Genomic DNA, 24,890 nt, shown 5'->3' on the forward strand with positions numbered 1-24,890 from the left:
AAGGGGTACCTGGGTGGCTCAGTCGTTTGAGCGTCAGCTCAGGTCATGATCTCATGGTTCATGAGTTTGAACCTCCCATCGGGCATTGTGCTGTCAGAAAGCCTGCTTGGATCCTCTGTGTGGGTGTGGGTGTGGGTGTGCATGCGCATGGGTCTCTCTGCCCCTCCCCAATCATACTCTTTCTCAAAAATAAATACACATAAAAAATAAAATAAAATAAAGATAACCATAAACACAGTTTTGAGAATCACCTAATCGGGTATTTCTTTAGATGATCCAAAATATGATTAATTTTTAGATTGTCATCAAACACAGGTTTTAAAAATTTTTGCAGAACTCCTAGATCTCCATGGATGTAATGGCTGATACAATTTATAAAATACTGTATCTGCATAAATTATAATGCATATTATAAGTTACCTACATTTTTATGGACTATCTTGGAAACTAGACCCTTCCTATGCAAAGATTTCTCTGAGGATGTGCCAAACCCAAAATAATAGACTTGCAAGGAGGCCTTAAAATGCAAACTACGGATGCAAACAGCAAACAGCTTTCACTGTCTAGATATTTTTTGAATAGTCAGGATGAAAAGAAAAAAATGTTCGGAAATAACTTTCTCAAAATCTTCTGAGAGCTACGGCGTCTCTTTGTCATCCATCAGAAAACACTTTTTTCCTCCCTTTATAAGGTTTGGTTTCTAAAATGCAAGTCTTCCTACCATTACACGTATCATTAGTATAATTCAATTGGTCTTAACAAACAATCGCAGAAAAAAGTTGAAAAGTGGAAATGGTCTCAAGAGGGCAGGAACTGGCTATACTAAACGTTACAGCAATGGAAGTGTACTATCTACACCTTGCTTGCGCTATTCCTGTTTCCCACCAGTGGGCAAGAATTCCACTGTAATTATCACAAATTCACTATCAATGGGAATAATCAAGTTTAATCACAATCAATAATAATATACTTTAACAAAGCTTGACTGTAGAGATTTATGCTGGTGAGTAAGTTGATCTATAGTGTTCTTATCTTACCTAAAGGGTGGGTCATCTGTTTTTCTAAGCAAGTGTCAACTGAGCTTCTCCAGAGCAAAAAGCTGTGCCCCTCATTTCAAAACTCCGTAGCATCTAATTAGTACTTAGAACACAGGCCCTCAATAGAGAATAAATAATTGAACGGATCTGTTTCTCTGTTTCTCTTTGTCCCTTTCCCTCATAGTCCTATTCATTGGACTCCTGTTAAACTGATGGTCACTAAATTCACACTGGCTATTCAAATGGTTAATGAGCAGCTCATTACATACCAATCACCAGATAACTGAGAAGACAACTTCTATCTAGCAGTTTCCTTCAAAGAAATGAAGGAGACTATGCAGACCTTATCTTTGCATCCTGCCAGGACCTTCAGGATAAATGAGGGACAGAGAGAGGGCACCTAAGGTCACACAGCGAGGCGATCTTAAACTTCTAGAACCTCAAGCCATGCTGTCACTTTGAAGGATGCACCATGATGCAGACAACTTGAGGGATCTTTTTGATTTGAAGAAATCTCTCTTCAAAGGGAACATTGTATTGGCAAATGTGCTGATGAAATTCCTACTGTGCATTCCCTCTTTAAATGTCAAAATCTATTTACTCCTCTAGTTTACATCTGTGCTCCACAGTGTTGGCAGCTGTGGGGTTCAGCAAGCCTGACATGAAATCATCTAGTGTCCTCATATTAGGACAGCTTTTCAAGTCATGACTGTGACAGGTCTGCAGAGGACATATACCACCCCCCCCACCCCCAGTATTTAATCTCTTATTAAATGAGCAATAATCATCTCTTAACCTTTTGTTAAATGAGCAATAATAGTCCTAATAAGGCAATTGTTTTTTAAAACATGCTATAATGTGGAATTTAGAAAAAGGTTCAAGAGTGCAGGTGGTGAAGACAAAGTAAAGAGTGTAGGAACCTACTGGACTGAACTCAGTCGCTCCAGGAAGCTACAAAATGCTCCCACTTCAGAGGCTGCACCAAGCCCTGGAAACGATTTTATAAACTACGATTATTGTAGTCGAGGTCACTGAAAAACAAAAGTCATGTCTTCTGTGTGGAATTTTATAAAACCTAATTAATTCTGTTAGGACCCTCATGACAAGGGTTATCATTGGGATTCTCAGTTATCATTTAAAAAATGATTTTCTCTGTGTACCTGACCCCATGCAATGGCTGTGTTAAATGTGTCCATGGAGTGGTTTCTTAGCATTTGGAGAAGTTACATTCCAGGGTAGTGAGTAGACTGAAGTAGAAAGGCATCAGATGCAAATAGCGTATCCAACATTGATGTAGCGTGAGTGGTCATCAAATAAACACAAAGGGTTAATCTGTCAGCGGGCACTGAGGGTTTCCGTATATGATGGGATGATGAATAAGAAGTCATAGGATGTTTATGTTTAGGGGGAATGCAGTTGGTAGATAAGGGACAAGTAGCCATTTTTCCAGTTTACGTCCTGGGGCACAAGGGTATGGTCATCTGGGAAATCCTTCAGGCTTATTCTGGGAGCTTCTAAATAGAGTCTAATATTCTGTTTTCATTCCAAAGTATCACCCTGATTTTCTACAGTATAAATTTCAATTCAATCCTGCAAACATCTGTGAATCTGTTTTGAGTGTTAGGTCCTGCAGGGATACAAAACGACATCAAATATATTTCCTGCTATGAAATACAGCGTCAGTAAAAATGTAAAAAAAATGGCAGCATAGAGGGAGAACGGTTTGATTCTGAGCAAATGGACCTGGAAAAGTTCTTAGATTATATTTGAGCTGGATAATTGAAGAACAGTTGGCCAGCAAACCCCAGACGTGTACTATACCAAGATCTGGGACCCGTGAGTACAAGTTGGTAGTGGGGGTGTAGAGAGGTGCTGAGGGAATGTTTGTTTCTAAAGTTTGTGAAGAAGGAGAGACCCATGATTTTTCTCCTAAACATCAGGAAAAAAAGGAGAGGACTCTATCAGGTTCAAATAGTTCAATATTAGTGATAAAAGCACATGACTAAAACCTAGATGCTTATGTTTCTTTACATCTCTATAAATGCATCTTTTCCACATACTCTTCTTTAGTATTTGCAATGTTTTATGTTTAAACAAAAAGTGGACTGGCATTATAAACAATGTCAGCTTTCCATGCCTGTGGGAAGCCTTGCTATTCAGAAAATGAAACTGTCACCTTCTACCTGATAGCTGCTGACCCCAATTGTCTTCACCATAATCAGAAATAAAGTGGTAGCCAACCCACAAAGAACTGACAACCAATTGCAATGACGGGAAAAATATTGTTCTGGTGCTCTACAAAAGTGGACGTGGGGAGCTTTGCAAGCAGCCTGCTTTGACAGCACTCACTGGATGGAAAATAAATGGAGGAAGTGTGAAGATAAGAAGCAGTTTGGAGATAAAGAAGTAACAATCGATAAAATTAACAGAATTTATCGAATGAGCTCTATACTATAGCTCAATGCCTGCCATGTGGTATGGTCCTCACAGACCGGTCTGACCTGGAGCTCAGGCCAGCCTAGAGATGAGGTAATATCACTAAATCAAATAGTACCAATGCCTCTTTTCTGCATTGGAAATTCTGATTATAGTACAAAAACAGGAAAGCACCCACAAATCATTTTAAGGCTTGTTATTAAGGTCATGAAGGGACACAGGAAGAGTTTTTCATGGTTCAGTACTACCCTGTCCAACCCTCATCATCCTAATTATTTTTCCCAACTCCTGTCCAAAATGTAATTATCCATTTATTTCTCTTCTGTGGGTCCTGATTTTTTTTTCTCGTGAATTTGTTCTTCTCAAATAGACTATAAGCAGAAAAGGCAAGGACTGTTTGTTCTACTACTCTTATGAGGCTGAATATTGCAGTCATTAACAGCATGACTTTTGGAAGGAAATTGTTTTCAAAATCCTGGCTCTTGCCATTTACTAGCTGTGTGACGTAGGAGTTAGGATTAGAGTGAGGTGAGCAAGGTCCTCTCCTTAGATGCAAATTTTAAGGGACTGCCCCCCAAAATCAGTAATTAAGGTACATATTTTAATGAAATATTTTTTAAAATCAAAACTTAGAGGGGCACCTGGGTGGCTCAGTTGGTTAAGTGTCTGACTTCGGCTCAGGTCACGATCTCTTGATTCGTGGGTTTGAGCCCCACATCAGGCTCTGTGCTGATAGCTCAGAGCCTGGAGCCTGCTTCAGATTCTGTCCCTCTTCTCTCTCTGCTCCTTCCCCACTCATGCTCTGTCTGTCTCTCTTTCAAAAATAAACATTAAAATAATTTTTAAGTAAATAAATAAAATCAAAACTTAGAGAAAATGCATGATGAATAAAATATCAAAATTTCAAATAAGCATAAGCCGTTGTTTGTCTGTTTTGAGACCCTGGTATGCTGTCCAAGGAGTAGTATTTTCCAATTTGCCTGTGGTTTCTGGGACTTCATGGCATCATGTCCCCCATGGCCACCACTTTACGCGGTCATAAAACATTTTTTTAATTGTAGATTTTTTAAATTAATTTTTCCACTCGGTCAAAATATGGGAGAATATTTGAGAAGTGCCTACAGGTGCACACGTTTTTCCTTTTGTCTCAGAATTCAGTACGACTTTGGATATGTGGCCTAAACTAAGTTTTACTTCTTCATCTGTAAAAGGGGATGATTACAGTATTGACTTTATGCTGGTATTGTGAGGTTGTAAATAATACAACTAAACAGCTTAGCATAGTACCTATACTCAGTACATATTGCAAGATAATCTTTAAAGGATCCATTTTATGACTCTCTATAATGCTTCAGTTTAGCCTTGCAGATAGTGGATGCTCATGAAGTACAGACTGATCATCAGCGAGGCTGGAAGACAGTCTGTATTACTTGAGTAGCTACTGAGGGTCAGGACAAGCATGGTATACTGTATGTATGCTAATTCAGTCTGTACTCTTCATTAAATCATATGGCTCCTCCAATGTGAGAATCCCATTAGGCTTTAGAAATATTTATTAATATTTTAAGGGTGCCTGGGTGGCTCAGTCAGTTAAGCATCCGACTTCAGCTCAGGTCATGATCTTGTGGTTCGTGAGTTCGAGCCCCGTGTCGGGCTCTGTGCTGACAGCTCAGAGCCTGGAGCCTGCTTCGGATTCTGTGTTTCCCCCTCTCTCTGCTCCTCCCATACTCACACTGTATCTCTCTCTCTCTCTCAAAAATAAACATCAAAAAAAATTTTTAAAACTAAATATTTATTAATATTTTTAAAAGTTATCTAAATTAACAAAACTTTTTAAAAAGGCAGGGGGGAGGGTGCCTGGGTGGCTCAGACAGTTAAGCGTCCAACTCTTGTTTCAGCTCAGGTCATGATCTCATGGTTTTGTGGGTTCAAGCTGCCTGTGCAAAGTGCGCTTGGGATTCTGTCTCCCTCTCTGTCTGGCCGTTCCCTGCTTGCCCTGCCTCTGTCTCTCTCAAAAAACAAACAAACAAACAAACAAACAAAAAACACCTTTACACATTATCCAATTTTTTTCAAGAAAAGAAGAAAAAAAAAAAAACAGGCAAGAATAAAGATTCTGTACAAGACCTCTTACCAGTATGTTTTCAGCAGACAAGGTTACCTAAGATCATTATTAGGTAAGATCAGAGGTATACTCTCTGACCCCTATCACCAAAGGTAGATCACTATATTATGAAACAGCTTCTTCACTCAACAAATTGTCCACACCTCTGTAATCTACAATGTATATAAAGGCCTCTGGCTTCCTGGAATTTCTTTTAAATTTTTCATTCCACATACTCAAAAACGAAAAAACAAAACAAAAAGTTCTTTTTATTGTTTTGTGATTGTTTGGTTTTTATTAGTATGTGTTGTCTCTGAGGTTTAACTTCCCTGGACCTGGGCATCTCTGCTTTTCGATGCCCTGACTTAAGCACCTTCTTGCTTTGTTTGACCTTTGAGCAAATTACTCAACCTTAGTTTATTCCAGATTGTCATAGAAATAAATAAGACTCAAAAGGGGCGCCTGGGTCGCTCAGTCGGTTAAGCGTCCGACTTCAGCTCAGGTCATGATCTCACGGTTTGTGAGTTCGAGCCCCACATCGGGCTCTGTGCTGACAGATCAGAGCCTGGAGCCTGCTTCGGATTCTTTGTCTCCCTTTCTCTTTGACCCTACCCTGCTTGGGCTCTATCTCTCTCTCTCTCTCTCTCTCCAAAATAAACATCAAAAAAAAAAAAAAAAAAAAAAAAAGACTCAAAAGAACTTTGCACAATGTCTAAAACATAGTGTGTGCTAAATAAATTTAAGCTATGATTAATAACAATATAAAACTTTAATAGTGGTTGTAGCATATTATTAGTATTAGTTTCCCCTCTTCCAGCTCCAGACATTTCATTGTCTGCCTGGGCTCCTTTTTCCCTCACCTCTTCTCTCATTTGCTGGGTGAAGGCAGCCATTCCCTGCAGATTCTTGCCTGGGCCCCCTTTATAACTCCTCTAGCAGTTAAACTACCCTGGCCCGGCCACACCCAGCAACACAATAATGGAAAAACAGCTTTTGTCTCCCTAGTTTCCAACCTCAGCTTCTGACTGCCTTTCTTCCCACTACAAAGTAACAGATGGAAATGTTCCCAATGGGGAGACATTTACTAAGTGGCCAAAAAGCATTTTGAGCTCTGAAGATCCTCACAAAAAGAGAACCTGTGAGTGAAGCAAGAGCTGTAGAAGTTAGCTCAGTGTGCAGACCTGCAGGGGGAGCCTGCTTCCTTAATTATTGGCCTCCAGATCTGCAGCCATTGAGTGAACCGCGTCCATTTTCTTCTGTCACCACCCAATGCAGAGGGCTCCTTTTTGGGCCCTGTCTCCAGAATGTAAGCTGTCTCCTTTTAATTTTCTATATGCTTCTTCACTAGGAAGATAGTAGCACAGAGTCCTAGGTCCTTTCTTATTGTGGGGTCAAAGGTATGTACATTGTTTCAGGGTAAGTCTCTGAGCAGGGCATCACTGTTTACAAACAGTACTGTCTATGTATCTGTATGTAAAGCTGATAGCAATCTTAGCCCATGTCACCTAAAGAATGGTGTCTTAGGTAAGAGTTTCTACTAAGCATATTCTGGAAATATTTATATAAACTATTTAAATAAAGTCTGCCTTCATGTTTCCGCTGTTTCTGCTCCCAGATCATACTTGAATTCTCTAACTCTCCTAGCTTCTGTTTCTTCTACTCTGAATATGTATAGTGGTGTTGTTTTTTTTGTTTTTTGGGGGTTTTTTTGACAGATTTAAACCAGAGGTTCCAAGTGACAGATCTTTGTTTTCATTATTTCGTGACTTCTCCACCAAATGCATTGCTGTTTATCTCAGTTCTCTCCGTTTCCCCTGATCTCTGCACATAATGATTGATTAATCTGTTGTTTAGAGTTAGACCAGTGGTTCTCAGACCTGGATCCTTTGAGGACCTTTTTTTTTTTTTTATAAATTTTTTTTTTAACATTTATTTATTTTTGAGACAGAGAGAGACAGAGCATGAACAGGGGAGGAGCAGAGAGAGAGGGAGACACAGAATCTGAAAGAGGCTCCAGGCTCTGAGCTGTCAGCACAGAGCCCGATGTGGGGCTCGAACTCACGGACCATGAGATCATGACCTGAGCCGAAGTCAGACGCTTAACTGACCAAGCCGCCCAGGCGCCCCATGAGGACCTTTTAAAAAATGTTCCAGCCTGAGTTTCATCCCAGAACAACTGAGGTAGAATCTGCAGAGGAGAAACTTGGTGTGTCAGAATGTTTTCAAAGCAACTCAACTGAGAATATTCAGTTATTTATAGAAGAATGAGATCATAACCCTTCCTCTATCCTTGTGCCCCTCAAGCGTCCCCTCATCACCAGCCCTTAGCACATTTACCGACACTGACCAGCACGATGATTGCCCAGCGATCTCGTCCATGGAAATTCTGGGTATGGCAAGAAGAATAGGAGCTTTCCTTTATAAATGCACGAATGGATATGGAATAGAAGAACCAAGGGCTTCAAATAAACTCTGATTTGTGGAATTTTAATTAATATTCAGAGTCTACCCTTTATGTGTCCTCTATGAAGATAGCATAGAAATAAAAAAGAGAAGGGCAAGGACCATGACTAGTCAGAGGGAAGGAGGCAAAGTGCCCAGGGCACAAAATTTAAGAAGGCACTTACTCTCAGATACCCACCCTGCACTGATAGGGTCCTGAGAGTGAGTGCTAAGAGCCTCTTTACTTCATCCTGGTCCTGACCCCATGGGGAGCTAAAATGAGACCTTTTCCAAAGGAAAGGTGGAAGGGAGGACAACCATAATCATCCGGTCCAGATGAAGATTTAATTAACAAAATGGATATAGCACATCTTAGCATTAGGATTCTTGAACTTTGGGGCACCTGGGTGGTTCAGTCAGTTAATCGTCCGGCTCTTGACTTCAGCTCAGGTCATGATCTCATGGTTTATGGGTTCAAACCCCACATCAGACTCTGCACTAGCAGTGCAAAGCCTGCTTGGGATTCTCTCTCTCTCTCTCTCTCTCTCTCTCTCTCTTTCTCTCTGTCTCTGTCCCTTTCCCACCTGTGTGCTTTCTCTCTCAAAATAAATAAACTTAAAAAAAATAGATTCTTGAACTTGAAATAAGAATTATGATCTTTCATTAGCCCCCAGTGCTGTGCCCCCCAAATCCACTGCTGATATGCACCTTATGGAAAGTTATGAAGGGGAAGTTCTAGTCAGAGGAACATCAAGTTTCTATTCTTGTTAGGAGAGGGCGACTCTAGTCATTGAAAGTCAAATGTAATGATCTTTTCTCTAGTAACATAGCAAATATCTCTTAATTTCACTTCTTCATCCATCACCTGTATTTTTTACAAGATATAAATGAATTAATGCATGTGAACATCTAGTCTGGAGCTGACACGATTGAGTGCTGAGTAACCAGGAATATTTCTTTCAGCAGGAAGATAACGGAACTCAGGAAGCATGTATCACCCAAGGTCACTCCATCAGCAATTCCACACTATTTAAAGACAGAGTCAAGCTAGGTACAGACTATAAACTCTACCTCTCTCCAATCCAAATCCACGATGATGGCTGGAAGTTCTCCTGCCACGTTATGGTCAGACCTGGTAAAACCTTGAGGAGCTCCACCACAGTCAAGGTTTTTGGTAAGAGCTTCCGTTCTCTGGACTCCCTGCCGTCCTCCTGTCCCATTTTTCCTGCCTTGTTCTCTCCTACAGAGAAAGTGCCCCGGTCTCTGGAGAGCAGCCCCACAGGGTAGCTATTCTAGAGCTCTGTTGCCCTTGATACTGGCATTCACGTTAGGGGTGAGGATAAGGGTAGGGAGTTAAAGAATGAGGATTGAGTTAATAGAATAAAATCACACTGAAAGCCATAGAGTGGCCAGTCTCCTGGTGACTACTCCTTATTTACAACTTTAATGTTTCCTGAGAATACTGGGAATCTCTTTAATTATAGCTGCCAAAATCTAATTACTGAGTTGTCTAATTGTCTTGGTTGCTTGCTGGAGTGAGGCAGAATAGGGACAGTGTGAGAAAAGGAAAACGATAAACACAGCTCCAGAGAAACTGCAGGAGTCCCCCCACCCCCAGCAGGGCCAGCTCCTCAGTGAAGGAGCCTGCAGGATGGCCCTCTGTCCCTGCATCCACTGAAGTGTGGAGCGGAAATATCCACGATGGCCCACTCAAGTTTCACAGGCTCTGCGGGGAGGAAATTTGCGGAAAATGTGAAAATTCTATTTTGCTCAGTGAGGCCAGGCGATATTAGTAAATATAAAATCCAAACCCTTGGCTTTGGATTGTTTTCATCTTTGTCCCCAAGAACTGTGTTTTTTACCAAGTCATTTTTAAGTGAAGGCAAAGAGAAAAGCAGTGATGTGGATGAGCCATTAATTGTTTTTGCAAATGAGGGAACTGGAGAGAAAATAACCTCACAAAACCTGAGCACACGAGCTACTAGATTTTCCCTCAGTTCTCTGAATGACCAGACAAATGAATAATCTTTGTTTTCACTTAGAATCTTACGGCATTATTAATAGAGATCAGAGAATTCAGTATTTTGAGGGAAATACAAAGACTGTAGTTCATAAAGATGGAGGCAGCTACAGCCAAGATTTATGTAGTTGGAAGTCTCTTGTAGATATTCTTATGTCTCTCTCTCTCTCTGGCTCCCTTTCCTTCCCTCCCCCTCTTTCCATCTCTCCTTGTGGATGGTCTAAGAGATAATTGATCACCCCTAATGATCATGTTGCTTATGGAGCCCGAACAGTGCTCTGTGAAGAGGTGGGAAAGACTGTTCATTTCTTTCATCGATATCACTGTCGGCTCACTTACTGGGGCGTGACTGTCTTCGAACAAACACAAAACTGACTCATCTGGCCTGACTTTAGGCAAATCAATGAAGGCAGCTATCCAGGATGTGAAAACACGTGTCGATTCTAAGCTGGGCAAACCATGTCCGGTTTGACCAAGGGTTATTGCACCCCAACTTGATCTAACTGCCTTGTCAACACTTAAACCACACCCTCTATCTCTCTGTGGCAGAGACTTCCGTCTTAGTCTTGAATGCTTTTTGATCTTTCACATCTTACTCTTATCACCCTGTCTGTGTCTACACCTCTCTGTCTCTACGTCTCTGTTTCTTCTTTGATCTCCTCTCAGTGGATGCTTAAAAATAGGAGATTCTGCCTGCCTGTTCATTCGATTTTCCCTGCTTCCTTTCTTTCCCCTTTAGCAAATGGGCCAGCCAGGCTGTGCTTGGCCTGTCTCATCCAGTCCTTAGACTCTTTGTGTGTGCCACGAAGTATATATCCTAGTGGCCCTGGCATGGAAGTATAATACATGTCTTATTCCGAAACCACTCAGCAGTCCTCGGTGATTCCTCAAATAGGACAAACCAAAAATAAAAACTTGAAACTTCAAAATAAATACCCAAGTGTAGCACAGACCCACTGCAGCGTGGTTGCCCTAAATCCACTTTATTTCTTCGTCCTGAATAACACCTCCATCTGTAACAGTGCAGGGGCCAGAAGCTTCCCTGGCTCCTTTGCTACTTCTTGCTCTCCTCTCACTGATCTTCTTGACTTTACTTTCCTTAGCAGGGCATCACCTGCTATCCCAAGTTCGCTCCTGCCCCCTTCTAAGCCCTTAAACCTGATTGTCCTGAGCCTCAAAAGGAATGTCTCTGTAGCACCCCTGCAACTTTCAGTAACTGTTCTTTCTTTCAGGTCCTTCATTCCAATGGTATCTGTTGCTAATATGAGGTCAGAATGGCCAGAATACCCCTCCTCGCATTAGTGATTTCGGGTCTATCTTGGTTTGGGTTCCCCAAAAGAAAATACTGAGACAAGGATTTGAGTTAAATTAATTTATTTGAGGAGTATTTATTGAAGGAATTTATTGGGGGAAGCATCAGAAGAGGAGTCAGAAAGCCAAGGAAGGGAAGGAAGATAATGAAATATACGTGAACATGCCAGTTACCAGTGTGGGCTCAGAGCTCATTCCCACCAGGGAACTCTGGGGGAATACACATCAGAGTTCTCCCAGATAAAGGTAAGGAAGTTGGGGTATTCTCCAGCAACTCCCTATCTGTTCTAGCCATTAGCTCACTAGACGTCCAGTTTGCCCTGCTTGTGGACTGAGTGAGCTCCCATAGGCCCAATAAATCCCTAAGAGAGGGTCACAGGTATGCCCAACAAAAGGCCTTCAGCAAGTAGAGGCAAATGCGTCTAGATGTAACAGACACTGACAGCCTGCGACAGGCTTACTATTTCTCCAGTGGTTCACAGACAGCCTTGTCTGCTGCACTCAAGCACTGACTTGAAGCCACTTTGGTTCAACGTAATGTACTCAATGTCTACTTTGTGCTGGTCACTGGCAAGTTCTAGAGATGGAGGGATGAATGAAAATAGGCTTCAGGGCACTTACAGTCTAACAGGATGTCAAAATCACTGAAATATCCTCCGATGTATTCTAAAATCTGTATTTTCCATGAAAATGTCAATTTCTTAAGGACAGTGAAGTTGATTTGTCCACCTTTGTTTCGTAGGCCTTTAGCATACAGCTGGGCACATAGTGGATGTTTAATTAATATTTGATGAATGATGAATACACACACACACACACACACACACACACACACTAGTGGCCAGGTAAGATGGTATTCAGTGACACTAATTGTGTTTTATTTGCCTTTAAGCTAAGCCAGAAATCCCCATGATTATGGAAAATAACTCTACGGATGTCTTGGGAGAGGTGAGTCACATTAAAGCCTTTGAAAATCTATAGTGTAATATGCCAAGGTGTGTTTGGTTACATCATTGTCAGAATATCTTCTCAAAGGACCTTATTCCTTGGCCCTCAGCCAATTAATTGCTAGTGAGGAAGAAGAGAAGCTGAGTTGATTCTAGAGCCAAGTGGAAATCCTTACTTTCTGACTTAGGGCTCTCAGAACATACGATCTGTAATCCTTAGTCCTTAAATTTTCTGGAAGAATCATCTCAATAGTTTAAACTTCTCTTTAATGAAAATTGGAGAAGCTAGGGAAGGAAAAATAGGACAGAAAGCAGTGTGAATCTTAGTGTTAGAATGAGGCTTTTGTTCAGCTGGCATTTAATTCATTCTAATCCACTTGCTGTACCGGCCCTTCTTATAGTCTTTGGTTTGAAGTAACAAGAGGAGAGGTGCTCTTCTATACTCCTTCAGAACCCTGCCTATTTCTTAGGCAGTAGGAGAAAGGGCAGGTGAAAAAGGAAAGTAGAGTAGGGCTGTTTGCCTTCAGTTTCTTGTAAGTGATTCCCAGCCTTGAGTCACTGGGATCTGGGCTCACTTGCCAGCTCTTCTTGTTGGCTGTGACCTTGGGCAAATTACTTCACATCTTTTTCTATCTTTTTCTATCTGTATGAAGAGGATAAGAAGAACATCTGCATATTGTTGTTGTTCTTAAGAATTAAATGAAATACTGTATGAAAAGTTCTTAGTATGCTCTATGGCATATATTAAGTGCTCAGTAAACATTATTACTGTTGTTTTATTGTTATTACTACTATGTGTGTTAATCAGTTGTCTCGGGGCATTTTGACTTAATTCAAGCTTTTCGAAATCTCAAATAAAATAAATATTCTTGTGAACTCTCAAACATTTTCTGCTACATGAGATGAGAGAAAATTATACTCATATTCTAATTTCTTCTAATCCTGAGAACACTACATAACTTATGATTTCTGATCCTGCTGAATATAAGTCATTTAATTTGACAGCTATATACAAATCATAGCTCAAACTCTATGGGATGGTTTTAGATGGGCATATATTTGTGTCTTTTGTTGATTTTGTGTATTAGTCTCTTAGATAATTGCTGTTATAGTCCCGAGTATATGAAAAAAAATTTAAATTTTTTTGTTCTTCCACAATTAACTCCAATTTTATTAGTGGACATCATTTCAATAGTTTGAATAAAACTAACAGTCTAACGGCACGTTTGGTAGGTATTTTTGTTTCTTATATGGTTCTTCTTATATGGTTCTTTATGCCAATGTTTACAGGTAATAAGGACTCAATCAAGATACAGAACCGTAAGATTGGATCCTAGAATTCCAGTTTAAAAAAAAGGACTTTCTCTTACATGTTATCACATTTCTTCTTCTGTACCCATGCTTACCTAGGTGCTGACTAGGACAGTCAGAGAACCTTCCTTCCTGGGGAATTAGTAAATAATCTCTCACCAACTCTATTTAACCAGCGACAGGACACGGCTTGTCTGTGGATCTTTTAACATTTTGCCAAACGTTAGTAATTTCTTACTCTAATATTCTTAGAGTTCCCATTGTATTTTTAATAGCTTCTTAACTCTTCAAAGTCCTTCCACATGCTTTTATTGAGTGATGCTCTGAAATAGGTGGGGCATCCATAATTTTACAGATGAGAAATGGTGGCCTGAAGAGTCTACACAACTGGCTGAGTCACTAATAAAGGGCAGAGCTGGGATGAGAATTTAGTATGCCCATAACCAGGTAGGATGATATAATGAAAGGAGACCATGATTCAGGGGCAGACAGAACTAATATCAAATCCTAATTCGACCATTTCTTGGCTACATATCTTCATCCAATAGTTAACTTCCATGAGTCTCAACTAAGTCATCTAAAACTGGGACCAGGATTAATATTTCATGGGACTCTTAGGGGAATTAAATTTACGCATAGTAATGGAGTATATTGAACATAATAGATGTCTCAGGAATATTTCTTTCCTTCCCATTATTTATCATTCACCTGCTCCCTTTCATCCACTGTTTCATCTGAAGATATATTCATAAATCTCCTATGTGATTGATTTTGGGAGACAGTATGTGATAATGAAAAAACAGAACATAGATTGTGGAATCTGATAGACCTGGGTCTGAATTCTCCTCTATCACTTATTAACTCTGACCCCTGGGACCTCAGTTCCTTAGCTTCCTCATCAGTGAACACGGACAATGATCTCAACCTCCCAAGAGTGATATAAAGATCAAATGAGAGAACACATGTAAAGTATCTGCCATCTGGCAACCATAAGTATTGGGTATGGTAGCTTCCAGCCTGACCCTTCATTTCTTAGAGATTAACCAATTCAACCTGCACTTACTGCATGCGTACTATGTACTACATATTCACTCCACCAGCAGCCCTTGGAGTTAAAGTAATAGGGATTCGGTCAGTTATGAGTTATGTTTTCCAGCATTACTAAAGCAATGAAGTTTATGGTTAATTTGGTTTTCCTGAAAAATCAAAAAGCTCCCAAATTATTCTAACCATGACACTTCTCAGGTTTAGACATGCCAGCAATATCCAAAGAGAGTGTTACTCCTGTGGATGTCATGTTCTTGTGCATTCTGGGGGCAAGGCTTCACCAGGGCTCCAGCATGGCATGCAGGCTCGCCTCCTCAGCTGAGATGGAAAAGGAGTCTTTAGCTGAAACCTCAGGGCCCCTTCTTGTAGCAGACACAGTATTCGAATAAAAGATGCTGGCCCAAAGAGCCCTCAGCCCACAGACCGTGGCCCTGAATGGCCTACTCTGATGATGTAGCAAAAGAAGGCACAAGAGAGATACATGAAAACCCCAGAGTTTATTCAACAGTTCGGTCTTTCCATGAACCACATACGTCTCTCTTTTATACCCGGGCTTTCTGCTTTAACCCCTTCATCTCCATGGGTCTTGTCCTCATCACTCTCTACCTTTATTATGTTTGACAAAAGTTAAGTGAAAAAATATATAAAGAGAACTACCTAACATGAAAGATAGGAAACAAAAGTAGCTGGGGTTAAAATGCCTGGAAAGGAAGAGAAGTGAAAATCATAAGAGCCATGTAAAACAGACACCATAATCTAAAAACACACATTACCATTCAGCAGGATGGTTCTGGTGTCTGTTTGCAGATTTTGATTGTTGCTCTTTATTTAATTGTGGTTTTGCAAAGCCTGAATCTGTGGATTCTTTGACCTTCTTAAGCTTCATTTCAAATGTATGGGTGTATGTGTGTTTAACATTAGGTATTAGAGCTTCTTCCTCTCCCTCCTTCCCTCTGACCTCCCTCCCTTCTTTCCTCTTTCTTTCTTTCTTTCTTTCTTTTTCTTTCTTTCTTTCTCTTTCTCTTTCTTTCTTTCTTTCTTTATTCTTTTCCTTCCTTCCTTCCTTCCTTCCTTCCTTCTTACCTTCCTTCCTCTCTCTCTCTTCTTCCTTCCTTCCTTCCTTCCTTCCTTCCTTCCTTCCTTCTTCCCTTCCTTCCTTCCTGGAATCTTATGGAACAATAAGGCTCTGATTCCCAATGTCCAGTCATGGGACTCTCAGTGGCCCTCATCATCATTTAGAAGGTGAGAGTCCCTGAGTTTTTACCTTAGCTGGAGAGGGCCCTAAAAATGGCACCACATCCCTTTGGAAAACCATATGGGAAGTGAAACCTTTAATATCAGGCAAGTTTCTAGAAAAAAATAAGGAGATTACAAGCCTACAGTACAGTCTGGGATTTTCACAAGCTATGTTTGGACTTGTGCTTGTTCCACAAACAGCTCACAGGGAAAACAGATCTGGGTGTTAGAGCTGCTGACAGTCTAAGAATGAGCAAGCAGTAAGAGGGAGCCACACAGGTGAGGACAGAGGGAAACAAGACCCCATTACTACACCAGGATCTTGTCCACTTTCTGGGAGGCTGTTGCCCATTAAGTGCTTGGATCTATCTACAAGATAATGAGAAACTGTCTTTATTAGCTCTTGTCTCCCCAGCTCCCACCATCCCTCACTCCACCTCCAACCCAGTAAAAAAAAAAAAAAAAAAAAAAAAAAGGTTCTAGAGGAATCATCCAAATAAAAGTCAGCTCCAACCCAAAGGCCACAGTCATTGCCACTTTGGTTTAATCTATTCCTGAGTAACCATATTAGGCATACCCTCAATAGATTGTTCTTTCCTTGTGGACTGGTAGGTTTCCTTTTTTCAAAGCATCTTTGAGTATTTAAAAACGAACAGTTTTTTTTTAATATTTTTATGTTTATTTATTTATTTTTGGGAGAGAGCACATGCGCGTGCTCCCACAAGTGGGGGAGGGGCAAAGAGGGAGACACAGAATGTGAAGCAGGCTCTAGGTTCTGAGCTATCAGCACAGAGAACAATGCAGGGCTTGAACTCACAAACTGTGAGCTCATGACCTGAACTGAAGTTGGACACCTAACCGACTAAGCCACCCAGACACCCCCAAAATGCAGTTTTTTTTTTAAAAGTCAGGGAAGAGTTGGCATGTAGCCAGCATCTCAAAGGCAGGAATAAAATCCAAAACCTACTGTTCAAATGAATGGGTGGTCTGTGGGGACAAAACTAACTCAATTTAACTCATTAAAATTGACCTCAGAACCTCAGAAAATGTTCTCCGCCCTTCAGTCTCCCAGATAGTCTTCATCTCTCATCTTTCCATGGTGAATTTTTGAGGAGGGATCTGTCTCTCTTCTGCCATGTCACACTTCTTCTCTGTCCCTTTTTCTTTCTTTTTTGGTTTTCTGCCTCTGTTTTTTATTTCTCCTTACTCATCGCCTCTCTCCACCTTTCTTTTTTCCTTTCTGAGTTTCTCTCCTCTCTTCTTCATGATCTCCCTCTTTAACAGACCTTAATATGAAATTAGATTATATTTTTAAACATTTATGAATAAGTTTTTACCTCCTCTATTCTTAACGTTTCTTTCGAGTGAGCTGAAAAGTCTTTAATTCTCTCTGTGCTGATTATACATTAATTACGTACGTGTTGCATTGTTGAAAAGACAGGACTCAGTTTCTGCTGGTGACACAGCTTTAATGTAAGCAGACGATACAACACAGCACCAGTGGCAGAAAAGACCTACATCGGATGGGTCCCGAGAACTCAGGCTCAAGCTTCTATGTGCTTCCACAGCTGGGCCCCACAGAACAAGCCCTGTACCCAGTTCTCCAATCACCAGCAGTATGTGTGCAAAGGCCTCAGCCCCAGGAAGCCTCAGCTCTGCTCGTGGCAGAGTCCCTTAGAATGAGCTGGTCACATAGGTACATTCCAGCTACCTGGCCAACCTCAACTATCAGAACCCTCAGCTCCGCAAACCAAGTGCTAGGCATAAATCCCATTATTTTCACTCATCACCACTGACAGTATGGTCCATTCTGCACCCAAACTCACAGACCCATGGTAGCAAGACAACATTGATCTTCAGTTAATACATTTTGAGGTTTTGATCAGGACAGCCTTCAGGGGCCCTGTAGAAGTATTTGGTCAATTCAGAACTGCTGAGATTAACTCCTATTATGCACTCTTTCTCTTAAAAACAAAATACTTTATATTTAAGCTAAAGTGGCTCTTTGCTGGGAGCCTGAAATCTGTGTCTTCAGAATAGATACCTCCCAGGCTGATTTAAACAAAATGGAAAGGATGAGCTGCTGCAGGCTGCTCTTGCTCCCTCCGACAGGCTTCCTTCTCAGCTCTCACCTTCCACTTCATCTCCAGGATGGCCCTTTCTACCTCTTCCAGGGCTCGCTCTCTCCTTTCTACTGCTCTCTCCCGCCATTCCACTGCCCTCTCCCTCCTAAGCACCTCCTTTTCCCTTTGGCTGGCCCACAAAGCCAGGGTCCCCAGCTGCTCCAGGAGCCGGGCCCATTCACCCTCAATACCCATGGGGAGCTGGGGCCCCTGGGACCTGGAGTCCTTGCGCTGCCCCACCTGACCATGGCCAGTCTTCTCCAGCTCCTCTCTATGCATGCTCTTCAGATGTTTCCACAAGGCTGTGGTGCCCACGTTAACCCCCGGGCCGCGGCTCACCTGCCTGCCACACAGGCGGCAGGTGGCATATTGGTTGGGGTGGTGGCCAACACGAACAGGGGCCAGGTGGAAATATTCCCAAACCTCAGAAAACCGGGACCCCTTGTTGTTCGGCAGAGAGGTGGGCATGGCGCTCGCGAAAGGGCCAACCGGTTCTCCCTTCTCACTGATTGCCTCTTCCTCCTTCATCTCAAGGTCTCCTTTTGCCTTCATCCTGGTTCCCTCCTCTTCCTCCTCTTCCCGCCTCATCCTGTCTCGTCTTTTAACAGCTTTCCTTGAGCCAGAAGTCTTGGCTGAACCACAGCTAAGGCAAAAATGAGTAATTGGGAAGGGACTGCAGTAACTCTTGGGGATTCACAGCAATGGCCAAAGGCTGGCCACACCTGGTGTGATGTTTCCTCCTTTCCCCTTCACGGGAGAGTCAGGGTGAGTCAGAGCCACACAAAATGGCCTCCGAGGCCCCCAGGTACATTCCCTCCAGGCCCCAGATATGTATTGATCCCTCCTTGTGTACACCAGAACGACAACACAGATTAGTCCAGAAATTACAAAGTTCTTCAGTGAATTCAGGGTTCTCTACATCAACCACTTTCACGAGTGGTTTTTGAATATTGAAAATGTTAGGTTTTCTCCTGATTGTCCAATGTTTCTGGCTTCCAATGTTTCTATGGCCCTGGAGGTCTACATATGGGTTTTGGAGGTTCTGAACCCTCAGGTTGCTCGGGAACCCCAGGGCTGGGGCAACACTTGTCTTCCTCAGTGTAGGCAGAAGCAAGCACAGAGAGATGCTGGTGTGAAAGACACTCACACTTCCTAAGAACTGTTGGAACAAGCAGTCCAAATGCTGGGTAATAAAGTTCCCAATGTGAGATCGGTTTGCCCTTAGCAAGGTCCCTCTGGGGCTGAGATTCCAAGAATTCCAGCAGACTTAGCTGTTTTCAGCAGGAGGAGCTGGCCCACGCAGAGGAGAAGGACATAGAGCACATCTCAACCGACTTGTCTCCCAGCAGTCCTCAGCAAGTAGCTTACACTCTGCCTTCCCAGGGGAACCATCACCTGCAAAGCCAATAGCTGATAAGACCTCCTCGACAGCAGCTTACTCTAGATGTTTGGCTTTTGCACCCCATTTAAGTAAATAAATGGACAATTAAATTTTTTAAAAATAGCCTGTTTTCTCCCTCCTTTTTTGGGTCATTTATTAAGTGATTGAGAGCTTTATCCGCCAAGCTTTGCAATCCCAAACAGTTGGTAAACACTCTCCTCCCTCCCTCGGCCCCGCAGCCCTACAAGTGGGTACTTACAGGCAAGCAAGGCCCCGAGCTTGTCTCTGATGGCTTTGGTGCAGGGTGAGTGCTCCCACACACTGTGGGTAGCTATTAGCTGACTTCTGCCCCCAGGAGGAGGGCACCCACAGGTCCTGTTCCCTCCCACTTCCAGGGAGGATACCTTTCCAAGTGGGCATGTCTCTGCCTGCCCACACAAAGATGCACACATTCCTCTGTACCCCTCCCCCACCCCGGAAAATAGATGTTCTGGCAAATGTTATGTAGTAAAACAATAAGTCAAGCACCTACTAGTTTTGGTTCTGTTTCCAGATAACTAGATCATCTGGCCTCTCAAGCAAAGAAAAATATTTAAAAGAGGGAAAGGGTGAGGTTTCAGCAGAGAAACCACACGCCCCAGTAACACCTGTGCTTTCAAATGTTCTGTCCAGTTGTCAGACCATGAGTCTCAATTTTTGGTTCAGAAACTCCGGATGTTGTAAATACAGTCAGTAGAGAAGCCGGGTAGCCTGCACAAAAGGGAAGATGAAGTGAAAGGAATCCTCCCAAGTTGAAGGAAATGTGACAAGTTGAGAAGCAGATTTGCGGTTGCTTTTTATTATATTATGTAACTAGCATTGGAAAAGCTGAAATGTTATTGGCTTCTATTCTCAGTTGGAGTGAAATAAATGAATAGTCACAATTTAAGTACAAATTTTATATTTACGTATATGCTATATTTATATATGTATATTTTGGAAGGAGAACCTACCAAGAGGAGACAGGAACATTTTAAAGAGGGTGTCTGTGGAAGAAAAATCCTTGAGTTATAGAAGAAAAGAGAAATGGCAGAGTAGAAAACATGCCAAGACTGAAAGACAAATTTCAAGTGAAGAAAGAAGGTTGAGGGGAGGAAAGACTCCAAATAGAAATGAAGAGTTGGTAAACGAATAGGGGAACTTAAAAAAAAAAAAAAAAGATTTCTCTTTCTAAACTCAAAAGCTATTTTTTTTTTTTTAAATGAATCTATGAGAAGCCCTTTTGAAAAGGCTCTGCCCAAACTTAGGCAAACTGAATCTGGGCTGACTTACAAATGGTCAGCATTTGAGTATTTCAGCTGTGGAAATAAGGAAATGATCATTCTTACAGCCAGATTTGGACCTACTTTTCCTGATTCCTCAGTCTCCTCATGCTACAACCTTCCACTGGCTTCCCTCTACTTCCAGGACAATGTGCCCAACTCACACATTGGCCTACGAACCCATTCCGTCTGTCAATCTTTGTGAATTCCCCGCCACTTTCAACCACAGACCACCTGTAGCGTCCAGACCCATCCCTTCCCTGACTGCAAACTATTAGTCTGCTTTCTTATTCCCAGAATTCACCTCTTTCTGCTCTCCTACAGAACTGTCCAAATACTTTTTGCCACTTATTATATAATTCTTTGTGCTATTGCTCACATATTCCATGTGTACCGAGAAAAAATGTGTTGAAGAAACCAGTTTTTCGCTTGTCTCATGGACATGACAGCCACACCGTAAGTGAGCGAGTGATTCTGACTCCTCAGCAGAAGAATGTGTGCGTGTGCACTTGTAGGTGTGTGCACAGACTCTTGTGCGTATATGCTTCATAGTTTTTTTTTTTTAATTTCACATGTTTTTCTTCCTACTCATGTGGAAGGTCCTACTCATGTCTGCTTGCACAGCAAAACCATATAAGCTTGGTGTTTCATAAGAGGTTTTACTTCAGTTTGAACTAGTTTAGTCTGTGGTTTTTCAATTTTAGAGAGACTGGGAGGTGTTCAGGACATCAAGCACATTCCAAAACAAAGTCTTGGAACGCAGTCTGGAGGTGGTATAGAGTATTTGAAATCTGAATCGCTCCATAAAATCCGAGTTCAGAGAATCCACTAGAGTTAAAGCTTTTTAACGTTTTTATTAAGTTGACAAGAGATTTCTTCAGTGAGCCAGTTGCTTTTATAATATAATGGAACCCCTACTTGTTCCTGATATTACCATATCATCATCTTATGGTAGGTTAACCGAGCATGGAGAAAATGAGTCATGAGAGAGGTTAAAAGTATTGGCATTAATAAAAACCTTTACAACTTGTTTCTTAACATTTTACATCCTTTTGTGGGTCACTTGAAGGTAAACATCAATCTTTGGCATTTCATTGGATTAAATACATTGCACTCTCTTTCTTTCACTAAATAAGAATATATTTTAGGGAACCTGGTTTTATTTTTGGCTTTCTAGGACAAAAAGTGACATATGTCACGGGTTTTTATTCCTGTCACACGTCTCCATTGTCAAGTGTGGCATGAATGTGAAAACTGGGAGCTGCAGCGTTCACTACCCACCATTTTGGATTCCACAGATAGTCGCTTCTGAAAGTCTCATGTTTGCCTTGGGTTTTTGGTAGTGGTGTGGAGGGATGCTAAACTGCACTTCAGTAGGATCTCACCAGAAAATTCTACTTTAGTGTCCTTCAATTTGGTGTTTCAGCTCTGCTCAGGACCAGATTCTTTGGGTGCAACTAGTCTGTGAAGAAATTGGCACACCATGTATTACGTATGGCTAATTGTTCTTTACTAGTTAACTAGTAAATTCATCAGTTGTGGAAAATATTTGAGAGCTAAGAACCAAGACCAGTCATATATGAAATACATACATCTCTTGATGAGACAACAAACAACTCTACGTGGTATTATAATTGGACGGTGTTGGGGTGCTTGGGTGGCTCGATCAGTTAAACATCTGACTCTTGATTTCAGCTCAGGTCATGACCTCATGGTTTGTGGGATCGAGCCACACATCAGGCTCTGTGCTGACAGTGCAAAGCCTGCCTGGGATTTTTCTCTCTGTGTCCCTCCCCTGCTCACATGCATACACACTCTCTCTCTTTCTCTCTGTCTCTCAAAATAAATAAATAACATAAAAAAAAAAAAACACCTCATGCAGTGGCATGTTTAAAAAAAGATTGAAATACAATTTTATAGTGTCTCAGATAAAATAATAATAATGAGATCCAGTAATTCTTTTTGGGTATTTTCACCAGGATTTTGAAAAAAAACACCATCTCACAAAGAGCAAATGTGTTGGAAATAAAACATAACTAAACCTATCTCTAAGCTACCTGTTCTGTTTCTCTCATATTTCAGTACAATGTGTTTTACCAGAAAATACCTTGGACTGGAAATGGGGTAACTTAGTTCCCAGTTGTGCCATCAACTACATTCCACTCTCTTTAACCATCCTGTGATTTCTGTGCCTTGGTTCCCCCATCTGTCAAATGGCAATGATAAGTTGTGTCCTACCCCACCCTAGAGGACCGTTAAGATGATAACATGAAAAGTCAATTGCATAAACTCTTTACAAGTCAAAAGTGAGATATTCACAATAATGGTTTTTGTGGTTATTGCTGCAAATAATACTTTACATTATTTGGGGAATGGAAACAACCCAAATGTGGATATCTTTTAGCTTAGAGTGTAACAGAATATTCTTTTCTGGTCTCTGACTGTTAGAGCTTCTTCCTTTTTAGTCTTTGGCTTCCATTTAGCACTGTTTTATTCTTCTTGGGTAGAACAGTGATCTTCTTTTTCCAAAACCCAGAGTCCAGACTTGCAATATTAGTCTAGTCCTAAATTCTTCCCAAGTTGACCTATGCTTCCAGCCATGAGTTCATGACATGTCTATAGGAGACAGTCTATTTGTAGCTCACTTTTTCACATAAGCTCTGAAAGGTAAACATAGCCTTGTTGAAAGTGTAGAAAATTGTTTTCTGCCAATTTGCCCCATGTGACGGTTGGCCGGGATGTAAGGGGTACAATTTTCTGCTGAATTTGCAAATAAGCCTTTCTGTGTTCTGCTTTTACCCCCAGAGAACATTTACCTGCTCCCTGAGGAATGTATTTCCCACAGCAAATCTCACGTGGTTTATAGAAGGAGGCTTTCCTCAAGGTGAAAAAGAAGGTAAGGAAATCAGTCAATGGAAATGGGTTTGGCAAAGAAAGAAAGAAAGAAAACAAAGAAGAATAGAAATTGCCATTTCCTGAGCTGATCTTGGCATTTAAGAACAATTCTCATTCCAAGACAAACATCATCTTGCCTACCAGATGCCATTTTCTGATACCCCATCTAGTGCCTCGAAGAGGATGGGAGTGGGTAACATTTCCAAAATTAAGAAATACCCCTGATTTCTTTAACTCTCAACTGTTAGTCAAAGCAGATCTCTTACATGAGGGCAAAGAAGTTTAATTCAATATATACGTATTAATAATTTCATTTAATTCAAATAACTTAGCACCACTGATTCAAATCAATAAATAAATACTTGCCACTTTTTCTTCTAAGGATCTGAGTGGGGTGGGGAAGACTAGAGGAAGTACATATAAAGGACTGGGCTTTATGACAAGGAACTCCACCAGGAGGATTAAAAATTCTCGGAGCAGGGACACACACTGAGACAAGCTCCGATGAGAATGCATAAAGCCGTATTTTTCGTAGGCGATAAACATGGCAGCCTGTGCCAGAACAATCCCAGCCAGCCCCTGCCTGGGACAACAGCCCTTCTTCTTCCTCCTGAGTCATTTTTTTCTCAAAGCTCAATATGTTTTCAACAGTAACTGAGTCACATAGCTCTTGCTACATTGTTATTTTTAATGGGTAAAAATAAAAAGTTTATATTGATGAATGATCGTATTGATCCACTGTATTCATTTTGAGACTATTACTGGTTTTGTTATTCACTTTAAAAACAATTCACCCATAATCATGACCGGATGCAATCCTGAAAATCTTTCTTAAGGGTCATTATAGGTATGGTCTCCTGTTAAGTAAGCCCTGGTTTGATGTGCCCATTACTCTTCTGGACCATGAGGCCAGACATTGTGGTCAGAATTCTACCACATGTAGTTATTACTTTGGTAAGTAACAACTTCAAAACTAGCATTTAGAGCCTTTAGTGTAAAGAAGCCATAAGGGTCCAGAAAGTTCTGGCCTACAGTGACAGATGGTTTTACGTTAATTTCCTGCTGCCATGTGTGCTATTTGGAGGTTGTACTAACAGTGGCAGTTAAACAGTTTCTATTTCTAAAGGAGACTCACAGGACCCAAATGATAATGGCTATAAATCTACAGCTTATTTCAGGAAAAGGATACAATATAACAACACCATTAAAGTAAAGGTATGCATCCCATGTACAGATTTACAGCAAGGGGGGCAGTGAAATCAGGCACGGGCTCCTTTGCAAAGGGGAGACAACCAATAT

At 41.3% G+C, this 24,890-nt stretch overlaps 2 protein-coding genes across 7 annotated transcripts in view; one reads left to right on the forward strand and one right to left on the reverse strand.

Annotated features, from left to right (window-relative positions):
* CD96 (CD96 molecule) overlaps positions 1-24,890 on the forward strand; it is a 96,188-nt gene that overhangs the window by 21,301 nt on the left and 49,997 nt on the right. For 5 of the 6 annotated variants that reach the window (XM_042903795.1, XM_042903797.1, XM_042903794.1 and 2 more), the window contains exons 4-6: positions 8,983-9,193; positions 12,243-12,298; positions 23,502-23,592. In XM_042903795.1, the coding sequence (XP_042759729.1) occupies positions 8,983-9,193; positions 12,243-12,298; positions 23,502-23,592 (358 nt within the window). The remainder of the gene's footprint in view (positions 1-8,982; positions 9,194-12,242; positions 12,299-23,501; positions 23,593-24,890) is intronic. The other variant, XM_042903792.1, reaches the window with a different exon arrangement.
* ZBED2 (zinc finger BED-type containing 2) lies at positions 17,312-19,361 on the reverse strand. The gene has a single exon (XM_042903801.1). It carries the CDS (start codon positions 18,600-18,602, stop codon positions 17,949-17,951), a length of 654 nt encoding a protein of 217 aa, XP_042759735.1. The 5' UTR covers positions 18,603-19,361; the 3' UTR covers positions 17,312-17,948.

Source organism: Panthera leo, chromosome C2 (assembly GCF_018350215.1).
Source record: "Panthera leo isolate Ple1 chromosome C2, P.leo_Ple1_pat1.1, whole genome shotgun sequence".
NCBI lineage: Eukaryota > Metazoa > Chordata > Mammalia > Carnivora > Felidae > Panthera > Panthera leo.